The sequence below is a fragment of the Corvus moneduloides genome, unplaced genomic scaffold, assembly GCF_009650955.1.
Source record: "Corvus moneduloides isolate bCorMon1 unplaced genomic scaffold, bCorMon1.pri scaffold_110_arrow_ctg1, whole genome shotgun sequence".
Lineage (NCBI taxonomy): Eukaryota > Metazoa > Chordata > Aves > Passeriformes > Corvidae > Corvus > Corvus moneduloides.
In genome coordinates, this window is record NW_022436877.1 from 70,651 (window position 1) to 80,687 (window position 10,037).

Below are 10,037 nucleotides of genomic sequence, written 5' to 3' on the forward strand. Positions count from 1 at the left end.
GGCTTCAGGTAGGAGGCGCTTAGGGGAAACCGCGCCCCCTCCCCCTCAGGCCGCGCCCCACACCCGCAGCGGGCGTGGCTTGACACCCCGAGCCACGCCCGCAAACGGGAGGAGTCACGTCCCACAAAACGCGCCCACCGACAGCCACGCCCCCCTCCTGTTTGACAAAGGGCCGCGGCCCCTTTAAGCGCCGCCATTGTGGCCGCAGCCAATCGGCGCGCGCGCCGCGCAGCGGGCGCTGATTGGCCGCGGGCGAGGCCCCGCCCCCTCGGCCGGCGCTGTCCCGGTGCTGAACGCGGCCATGAGCGGCGGCGTCTACGGCGGCGGTGCCGGGGGCGGGGCCTCGGGGGGCGGGGCCTCGGCGCGGGGGGCGGAGTCTCACGGGGCGGGGCCGAGGCGCGGGGGCGGGGCCAAAGCCGGAGGGGCGGGGCCAAGGCGGGGGGCGGGGGGGGCCAAAGGGGAATGTGGGGGGGGTCCCCCGGGGTTTTTGGACAGGGGGTTTGGTGTCGTGGGGGGGGGGGGGCTTGCGGGTTCAGGAGGGTCACGATGTCCTGGGGGGGTCCTGGTGTCTCTATCCTCCCCCCCCCAATGGGGGATCCCGGTGGTTTTGTGGGAGTCGGGGGGGGTGGGTCCGGGGGTTTTCTGGGGCGGTCTCATTGTCCTGGGGTGTCCCGGTGTCACCATGTCCCCTATCCCTCCCCCCCCCCAGATGAGGTCGGGGCACTGGTGTTCGACATCGGCTCCTTCTCGGTCCGGGCCGGTTATGCCGGCGAGGATTGTCCCAAGGTCGGTGTCACCGTGTCCCCTCCGTGTCCCCCACCCATGTCCTTGTCACCGCCCCCCCCAGACAGACAAGGCCACCGTGTCCCCAGCATGCCATCCCCACCGCTAAGGTGTCCCCAGGGCCACCCCCAGGCCATTGTCCTCATCGTGGTGACAACGCCACCGTCCCCATGGCCTGCCACGGTGACGTCACCGAGGCCACGATGTCCCCAAGGCGGATTTCCCCACCACGGTGGGACTGCTGTCCCCGGACGAGGTGTCCCTGGAGCTGGACGGGGACAAGGACAAGAAGGGGGGGAAGGTTTATTACATCGACACCAACGCCCTGCACGTGGCCCGCGAGGGCGTCGAGGTCTTGTCACCCCTCAAGAACGGCATGAGTGAGTCTGGGGACAGCAGGGACACTGGGGACAGCAGGGAACATGGGGGGACATTGGGGGGACAGCAGGGATGGGGGGACATTGGGGGAACACATGGGGAAGAGTGGGGATGGAGGGGACATGGGGAGAGAGCAGGAACAGGAGGGACAGCATGGGGACACTTGGGGATGAGGGGGAAGAGCAGGGACATGGGGGACACAGAGAGACACAGGAGGACTTTGGGGGACATGGGGGGACAGTGTGGGAACACCCCAAGGACGTCCCTGCGGGGGAAAGGGGACCCGGGATGGGGACACCAGTAAGGGCCATCTCAGGGGTCACCTGATGTCACCCGCGCCCCGTTTGTCCCCCCCGGTCCCAGTCGAGGACTGGGAGTGTTTCCAGGCCATCCTGGACCACACCTACGGCAAACACGTCAAGTCGGAGCCAGGGCTGCACCCGGTGCTCATGTCCGAGGCCCCGGTAGGTGCCACCCCTGGGGCGGGGCTGGGGGGGTCGCGTGTCCCCCTGAGTGTCCCCAATGTCCCCTGCGCCGCAGTGGAACACCAGGGCCAAGCGGGAGAAGCTGACGGAGCTGATGTTCGAGCACTACAACATCCCGGCCTTCTTCCTCTGCAAGACGGCCGTGCTGACCGCGTATCCCCAGCGTCACCCCCGCTGTCACCCCCGTGTCACCCCCTGTGTCCCCAGTGTCACCTCCCCCTGTACTGCACCCTGGGACCCTCCTGTGTCACTCCCGGAGCCCTCGGGGACTTCTCCGTGCCATCCCCAATGTCACCCCTCAGGGACCCCCCTGGGGTCACCTTCCCCCGTGCCACCCCCAATGTCACCTGTGTGACCCAACCCCCTCGCTGGGGCTGCTGGGTGTGTCCGGGGGGCTTGGGTGGGTGGTCACTGGGTGTCCCCTCCCCGTTGTGGCCCCTTGACTGGTGCAGCTTCGCCAATGGGCGCAGCACGGGGCTGGTGCTGGACTCGGGAGCCACCCACACCACGGCCATCCCCGTGCACGATGGGTACATCCTGCAGCAAGGTGAGAGCACACCTGGGGCAGGTGAGAACACAGCTGGGGCAGGGGCACCAGGGACACGCCCAGGAGACACCTGGGGAAGGGGAGAACACACCTGGGACCCGCGGCCATGCGCAATGGCCACGCCCCCCAGCCAGGTGGGCGCACACCTGTCCCAGGTAAGTCCTCACCTGTCCCCGCAGGCATCGTGAAGTCTCCACTGGCCGGGGATTTCATTTCCATGCAGTGCCGGGAGCTGTTCCAGGAGCTCAACATCGACATCGTGCCCCCCTACATGATCGCCGCCAAGGTGGGCGTGGCCGGCGTGGGGGTCAGCCAATCAGAGGGGACAGAGGCAGGGTGGGGCCAAACTTAAAGTTCCTCCCCATTTGGGGGTGGGGTTATCCCTTAGCTCCACCGTCTTTGGAGATGTAATTAGCGCTTAGCTCCACCCCTTTTAGGGACCACACCCACACTGGGCCCCACCCCTCGGTGACATCACCCATAGACTCCTCCTCTTACCCCACCCCAGTGGAGGCTCCACCCCTTTCATTTGGCCACACCCCCTTAGCATCATTAAGCCCCTCAAACCACTCCCCTTTGGGGCTTGGCCACGCCTCCCGGGACCCCCCGTCTCCCAGGAGCCGGTGCGGGAAGGAGCCCCCCCGAGCTGGAAGAAGAAGGAGAAGCTGCCCCAGGTGTCCAAGTCCTGGCACAACTTCACCTGCAATGTGAGTAGGGGGGATTTTGGGGGGCCCTGAAAGGGGTTTTGGGGGTCCCCACCCCCTTTTGGGGGAGTCCCCGATAGGTCCTGGTTTGGGGGGGTTGTTTGGTCCCTTTCCATTGGGGTTTCCCACCCCGTGCCCCTTTATGAAGGGGAGGTGGCCCCAACGCCTGGGTCTATTTTTGGGGGGTTTCTCAACCCTCTGTGTCCCTTTTCTGGGGGTCCCTGAGTCCCTTTTTTGGGGTCCCAGGAGGTGATCCAGGACTTCCAGGCCTCGGTGCTGCAGGTCTCGGACTCCCCCTACGACGAACAGTGAGTTCTGGGATTCTGGAGGGGTTCAGGGATGAATTCGGGGGGGGGGAGGACCCCAAAATCTGCTGTTTTCCCCCCAGGGTGGCGGCGCAGATGCCGACAGTTCACTACGAGATGCCCAATGGGTACAACACCGACTATGGGGCCGAGCGGCTCCGCATCCCCGAGGGGCTCTTTGACCCCTCCAACGTCAAGGTTTGGGAGTCTTGGGGGGCGTCTCTGAGGGGGCTCAGGGGTTTTGGGGTCCTGGGGGTTTTAGGGCACCCCCACCCCCTGAGTTCTGAATTCCTGAGAGGCTCTTTAATTCTTCCAATGTCAAGGTTTAAGGGTTCCCAGTAGGGTTTGCGGGCTCCCAGGGGATTTGGGGATTCCCATGGGGAACAGGGAAGTCCTGGGGGGGGTCCCGGGGTTTTGGGGACCTCCTGACCCCCCCTTTCCCCAGGGCCTCTCAGGGAACACCATGCTGGGCGTGGGACACGTGGTCACCACCAGCATCGGGATGTGTGACATCGACATCCGGCCGGTGGGTCCTGGGACCGGGGGGGTCCGGGGGGATGTGGGGAGCAGCAGGGACACCCCAAATCCCGCTGGTCCCCTCCCTGTGTCCCTGCCAGGGTCTCTACGGCAGTGTCATTGTCACCGGGGGGAACACGCTGCTGCAGGGTTTCACCGACCGCCTGAACCGGGAGCTGGCGCAGAAAACCCCCCCTGTGAGAGACCCCTGAGTTCGGGATTGGGGGCGTTGGGAGGGGCTGGAGGGGACCCCAAGCTCTCCTTGGATGGGACCCCCTGAATTTGGGATGGGGGAAGCTGGGGGGACCCTAAACCCCTCTGAGGAACGTTTGGGGGCTGGGAGGGGGACACAAATGGGGCCTCTGGGTTTCTCCCAATTATCACCAGTCACTCTCAGTTGCCACCAGTGGTTCGTAGTTGTCCCCCCAGTGATTCCCAGTGGCTCCCAGTGACCCCCCCCCCCCTTTGCAGAGCATGCGGCTGAAGCTCATCGCCAGCAATAGCACCATGGAGCGGCGCTTCAGCCCCTGGATTGGGGGCTCCATCCTGGCCTCGCTCGTGAGTCGAGGGGTCCATGGAGAACCGGGGGGATCCCCCCACCTGGAACCCCCCAAAAACCCTGAAAACGCCCCAAATTCCCCCAGGGCACCTTCCAGCAGATGTGGATCTCCAAGCAGGAGTACGAGGAGGGCGGGAAGCAGTGTGTAGAGCGCAAGTGCCCCTGAGGGGGGTCCTGCCCCTGAGGGGGGTTTGAGCCCTTGAGGGGGAAAAATGGGGAAAAAAAATTAAAATCCACAAAACCCACCTGAAACCGTCTCTGAGGTGCCTGTGGGGTCTGGTGGCAGCGGGGCTTAACGAGAGTTGTTTACGTGAGGAGCTGCAGGACTTTTACACCGATTCTGGCGGTTTTTGCCTCAAAACGGAGCGCGGGCGCTTCCCTCACGCCCTCGGTCACGTGACAAGGGGGGGGCCGGGAGGAGCGCGGGAGGCACGTGCAGGAACGGGACATTGCGCATGCGTGAGATCACGTGACAGCTGGGGGGCGGGGGGGAGAGAGCGCGGTACGTCCCGAGCCCGGCGCGAGACATTGCGCAGCTCTCGCGAGACGCGGCGGCGCCGCCCTGCGACCGCCGCAGGAACTGCGCGCTGTTCTCGCGAGAGCCGCGCGCCCGAGCCGTGCGCCCCGTTACCGGGCGGGTGGGGCGGGGACGGGGGGGGAGCCAGTTCGGTGACGTCACGAGCGCAACGGTGACGTGAGTACGCCGCCGAGGGACGGAGGAGACACCGGCGCTAGAACGGGAGTGGGTGTGTGGGAAGAACACTCCGCGCACTGAGCACGCGCAACCCCTGCACAGACTCCAACTGCCGGCAACCCCCGCGCGTGTGGCGAGGCCCCCGCGTGGGGCGCCCTTATCCCGCCTGCTCCGCCTTCCAGCCGCCCACCCTGTCCCTTCCCGCACCTCTCCCTTTCCCAAACCTTCAACAGGATCTCCCCCAGCTCCCTCCCCACCTGCCCCGCCCGCCGTTCTCCCGCGCTCTCCGCGCAGGCGCTCGTTGCGGCCACCCCAAGCTCTTCAGGCCCCCGCTCTCCCCCCGCGAGCCGCCTCCCGTTATTGGCCGCTGTACGCCCCGCAGCCGCTCCTATTGGCGGCGCGCTGCCGCCCCTGCCCCATTTGTGGGCGTGTCCTTGCTTAGCCCCGCCCCCTCCCTATATAAGCCCCGCCGGGCCGCCGCGGCGCTGCCATCGCGGGCGGGAGGCGGCGGGCGCGGAGGCTTAGCGCGCGCGGCTTTCTCCGCTCCCCCCCCCCTCCGGCGGCGCATGCGCGGGGGCGGCGCGGCGCAGCGCGCAGGCGCGAGCCGGGCCGCCATGGCGGCGGCGCCTGAGGCCTTCCTGGTGCCGCCGCCGCCGCCGCCTCCTCCCGCCGCCGCCGCGGCACCCCCGGGACCCTCCGACCCGCCGGAGCCCCCGCGACCCCGCAATGGCCTCCGCGCCGCGGGCGGTGGCGGCGGGAAGCGGCGCAGCAGCTGCGGGGCGAAGCAGCCGGCGTGGAAGCGGCGGCGCCGCGCGGCCTCGGAGTGCGGCCCAGTGCTGCCGTCCGAGTTCCTGCTCGGCGGGAACATCTTCGACCCGCTCAACCTCAACAGCCTCCTGGACGAGGAGGTGAGCCGGGCGCTGAACGCGCGCACCCCGCAGTCCTCGCCGCTCCCGCAGCGCGGCCGCGACCCCGTGGAGATCCTGGTGCCGCGGGACATCACGGACCCGCTGAGCCTCAACGCGCCGGGCGAGGGGCTGCGCTTGGCGTCCCCGGCCAAGAGCGCGCGGCGCCGGCACCGCCACCGCGGGCAGCAGCGGGGCAACACCGCCAGCGCCGCCTCTGCCAGCACCGCCAGCACCGCGCCCGGTGAGGAGCCCGCCCGCCCCGCCGAACCCTCCGCCGCTTCCACCGCCCCGCCGTGCCCCGCCGCCCTCCCCGCCCCCGGCCGGCACCGCAAGCGCCGACGGACTTGCAGCAAATCCGACGGGCCTCGCCCGCCGCCCCCTCCCGCTGCCGAGAAGCCGAAGCCCCCCGGGAAGGCGGCGCAGCGGCCGCGGCACCAGGTGCGCAAGTTCCAGTACGGGAATTACTGCAAATACTACGGGTACCGCAACCCGGACGTGGAGGACGCGCGGCTGCGGGCGCTGCGGCCCGAGTGGTTCGCGGGGAAGGAGGTGCTGGACGTGGGGTGCAACGTGGGGCACCTCACGCTGAGCATCGCCAAGCGCTGGGCGCCCGCCAGGGTCGTGGGGCTGGACATTGACGGGCGGCTGATCCGCTCGGCCCGGCAGAACATCCGCCACTACCTGTCCGAGGGGCTGGGGGCGGACGGCGACGCCGCGGGGGGGGCCAGGAAAGGCTTCCCCGCCGCGCTCTTGGCCAGCCGGGGCCCCATCGCCGCCCCGCAGCTCCCGCCCGACGGGCCCGGGGCCGCCGATTTCCCGCACAATGTCGTGTTTGTCACGGTGAGTGCGAGGGAAGGGTCTGGTGGGGGATTTGGGGGAGGGAGAAGCGGGAACAGGGGGTTGGGATGGATGTTGGAAGGTGTTGGTGGGTCTAAAAGGGGCTTAAGCAGAGTTCTAGGAAGGTCTTGGATGGGTTTTGGGGGGTCTTGGTGGATTTAAAGGGGTGACAAGTGGGGGGGGCTTGGGATGGGTTTTGGATGGTCTTGGTGGGTCTGAGGAAAGTTTTAGGAGGGTCTTGGTGGGTCTAAGGGGGTGACAGGTATGGAGGGCTGGCGAAGGTTTTAGGAGGGTTTTTGTTGGGGTTTTGGGGGTTTTATTGGGTTTAAGGGGACTAGAGGAGCTGAAAAGAGTTTTTAAAGGATTTTATATAGGTTTGGGGGGTTTTGGATGAGTTTCAGGCTCTTGATGGGTCTGAAGGGTCACCAGGGGTTTGAAGTGCTGTGGGACCCCCCAATTCCATCCTTGGGGTCTGTTTGGGGCAGCTCTGGGCCTCGGTCTGGGGGAATCCTCAAAACCCCTGAGTGGGGTGGGCCTCAGAATGTGCTCCCCACCCTCCAAAACGCCTCAAGGGGGTTCAGCTTGTACTCCCCAAAATCCATCAACGGCTACCCCAAATCCCCTCTGTGGGGCTCAGCGAGTGTCCCCCAAAACTCCCTCAAGCTCCCCCCCCCCAAAACCCTCTCCCGGTGCCCCCCACTCCCAGGGGAACTACGTCCCGGAGCGGGAGGAGGCGGTGGGGGCCCAGCGCCCCGAGTTCGATGTGGTGCTGCTGCTGTCCCTCACCAAGTGGGTGCAGCTCAACTGGGGGGACGAGGGCCTCAAGCGGCTCTTCCGGAGGGCGTTCCGGCACCTGCGGCCCGGCGGGATCCTGCTCCTTGAGCCACAGCCCTGGGAGTCCTATCGGAAGCGCAAGGGGCTCACGGTGAGTCTGGGGAGGCTTTGGGGGGCTTTGGGTTTTGGGGTGTTGTGGGTGGGGTTAAAGGAGGTTTGAGGGAGTCACAGGAGAGTTTCAGGTCAGAAATGGATTTTTAGAGGGTTAAAAGGTGCTCCCTTGGACTCAGCAGGGCTCGGGGGGGGGGGTTAAAGGGTGTCTCAGGTGGGTTTTGGGGGTTCTTGGGGGGGTGTCCATGGGATTTAGGAGCATCATTGTGGGGTTTGAGGGGATCGGTGCATTTAAAGGGGCTGAAATGCAGGGGATCTGTGAGTTTTTGGGGGACTCTGAGGGGGGTTTGGCGTTTCTGTGGGCTCACCCCTCGTTCCCAGGAGACGACGTACCGGAACTACCAACGGATCCGGCTGCGGCCGGAGCAGTTCCCAGCCTACCTGACGTCCCCCGAGGTGGGGTTCGAGCGCTGCGAGCTCCTGGGGACCCCCCAGCACAGCTCCAAAGGTGGGGGGGCCCCACGGCTAGGCTGCACCCCAAATCCCAGGGGCGGGACCCCAAATCTCAGGGGGTTTTTGTGGGTCGGGGGGGGGTGCACCTGGTTTGACAGAAAAGGAGGTTCTGGCAGGGGGGACACCCCAAATTGGGGGTTTGGGGTCACCTGGAGATTTGGAGGGGTTGGGAGTGGAGGAATCAGATCGGGTGTGGGGGGAAGGAGACCTCAAATCCGGGGAGAGTTTGGGGCTGGGGGGATACCTGGGGTGTCTTGGGGTCAAGTAGCAGGGTCAGAAATTTGGGGGCCCCCCGACCCAATCCTCCTTTTTCTCCCCCCAGGCTTCCAGCGGCCGATTTATCTCTTCCACAAGGGACGAGGTGACGCCCCCTGAGCCTCCCCTGGAACTCCCCCCCCGGTCTGGGGGGGCCCTGATGCTCCCAGGGTGGGGGAAGGGGGGGTTGCTCCCCACCCCACCAGATGCCAAATGGGGGGAGGGGCTCTGTTTGCCCCCCTCCCCCCAATTTTTGGGGTGTTCCCTCCCCCCCCCCCCCCCCCCGGCGTTTGCCGTGGTTTGCTCTGTGCGAGGGGGGGCCCCGGAATAAAGGAGGTGATTGGTCTGCGGGGGGGGTCGTTTTTTGGGGGGTGGGAGGCTTTAAAGGCGGGGGAGCAGGGGAGGTCACACACCCCAGCAAAAGTCACAAATAATGGTTTATTTTTTTGGGTAAAAAAAGGGGGATTTGGGGCAGTTGTTCCCCCCTCAGCAACCCTCCCACTGCTGCAGCTTCTGATACATGGCAAACGCGGCTCCGGGGGGGCGCGGGAGGGCCCGGGGGGGCTCGGGGGGGTTGGGAGGAGGCAGCCAGGGCCACCCCATCCCCCTCCCTGCACCCCCTGCCAGCACCCCCAACTCCGGCCCGGGCACCTGGGGGGCAACAGAAAAAAAGAAGGGGGGGGGTCCCATCAACACTGGGGGGATGCAGAGGGGAATTTGGGGGGTGCGGGGGTCGGGTCTGACCTGTGGGGTGGGCACGGGGGTGGCCGGGACCCCCCTGCGCGGCCCCGGCGGGGGGGGCACGGCCAGGCTGACGAGGCCCCGGAAGAGCCGCTGGGCTTGGGGCACGTTCATGGCTAAAAACAAGCGGGATTTGGGTTAAACCAGAAAAGCGGAGGGGGGGCCATGAGTGACCCCTCCCTCCCCAAACTGACCTGCGGCCGCCGCCCCGCCCAGGGCGTTGCGAGCGGCGAAGGAGCTGCCCAGGAGCGCGGCCGCGGCGCGGGAGGCGTCGAACGGCTCGGGGGGGGGCCCCGCCGGGGACCCCCCGGCTGCTGTGCAGGGTGGGGGTCGCCAGGGCCAGGGGGGGCGGGGCGGGGACCGCCCCCTCCTCATTTTCCTCCTCCTCATCAGGCTCCGCGGGGCTCAGCGCGAAGCGCACCTGGGGGTGGGAAGAATTGGGGTGACTGAATCCCCCCCCGGCTGCGGGTTGTGTTTCGCGGGGGGGGGGTCCCACTGCCCCCCCTCAGCCCCCCCCCCCATGCCAGGGCCGCTCCCGCTGTGTTTCGGGGTGTCCCGTCCCCTCCCAGGCCCCGTCCCGTTCCACACCCCCGGTGTTTTGCGGGGTGTCCGTGCCCCCCGCCCCCACCTGGCGGTTCCCCCCTCCGCGCCCCCCCCGCCTCAGGATCCCTCCGGGCGGCGGCGGCGGCGGGGGAACCGCGCGCGGCCTCATGGCGGCCGAAGCCACGCCCCCTTCCGCCACTGGCCACGCCTCAAGCGCTGACCTCACAAAGATGGCGGCGCTGCCCCCCTCTCTGACCTCTCCATCATGGCGGACGCCACGGCCTCGCCCTTCCCAATATGGCGCCGGGGCCCTTCCTAACGTGGCGGCGCCTCACAAGCCGCGGGTTCGAGCCTCTCCTTGGCCCGGAGCTGCTCTCACCCCTT

General features: G+C 67.4%; 3 protein-coding genes across 3 annotated transcripts; 2 read left to right on the forward strand and 1 right to left on the reverse strand.

Annotated features, from left to right (window-relative positions):
- The first annotated feature begins 69 nt into the window (after positions 1-69).
- ACTL6B (actin like 6B) lies at positions 70-4,503 on the forward strand. Its single transcript, XM_032097763.1, has 14 exons — positions 70-326; positions 710-786; positions 998-1,163; positions 1,525-1,625; positions 1,702-1,799; positions 2,099-2,193; positions 2,373-2,479; positions 2,811-2,900; positions 3,144-3,205; positions 3,286-3,400; positions 3,648-3,728; positions 3,820-3,915; positions 4,190-4,276; positions 4,363-4,503. The coding sequence occupies exons 1-14, from the start codon at positions 302-304 to the stop codon at positions 4,441-4,443; spliced, it is 1,281 nt and encodes a 426-aa protein (XP_031953654.1). The 5' UTR covers positions 70-301; the 3' UTR covers positions 4,444-4,503.
- Positions 4,504-5,522: 1,019 nt separating this feature from the next.
- MEPCE (methylphosphate capping enzyme) lies at positions 5,523-8,511 on the forward strand. Its single transcript, XM_032097761.1, has 4 exons — positions 5,523-6,719; positions 7,423-7,641; positions 7,983-8,109; positions 8,437-8,511. The coding sequence occupies exons 1-4, from the start codon at positions 5,538-5,540 to the stop codon at positions 8,487-8,489; spliced, it is 1,581 nt and encodes a 526-aa protein (XP_031953652.1). The 5' UTR covers positions 5,523-5,537; the 3' UTR covers positions 8,490-8,511.
- A 277-nt stretch (positions 8,512-8,788) lies between these two features.
- PPP1R35 (protein phosphatase 1 regulatory subunit 35) lies at positions 8,789-10,036 on the reverse strand. Its single transcript, XM_032097766.1, has 4 exons — positions 9,739-10,036; positions 9,305-9,531; positions 9,114-9,226; positions 8,789-9,020 (listed from the first exon to the last, which is right to left on the reverse strand). Exons 2-4 carry the CDS (start codon positions 9,498-9,500, stop codon positions 8,856-8,858), a joined length of 474 nt encoding a protein of 157 aa, XP_031953657.1. The 5' UTR covers positions 9,501-9,531; positions 9,739-10,036; the 3' UTR covers positions 8,789-8,855.
- Position 10,037: the final 1 nt, after the last annotated feature.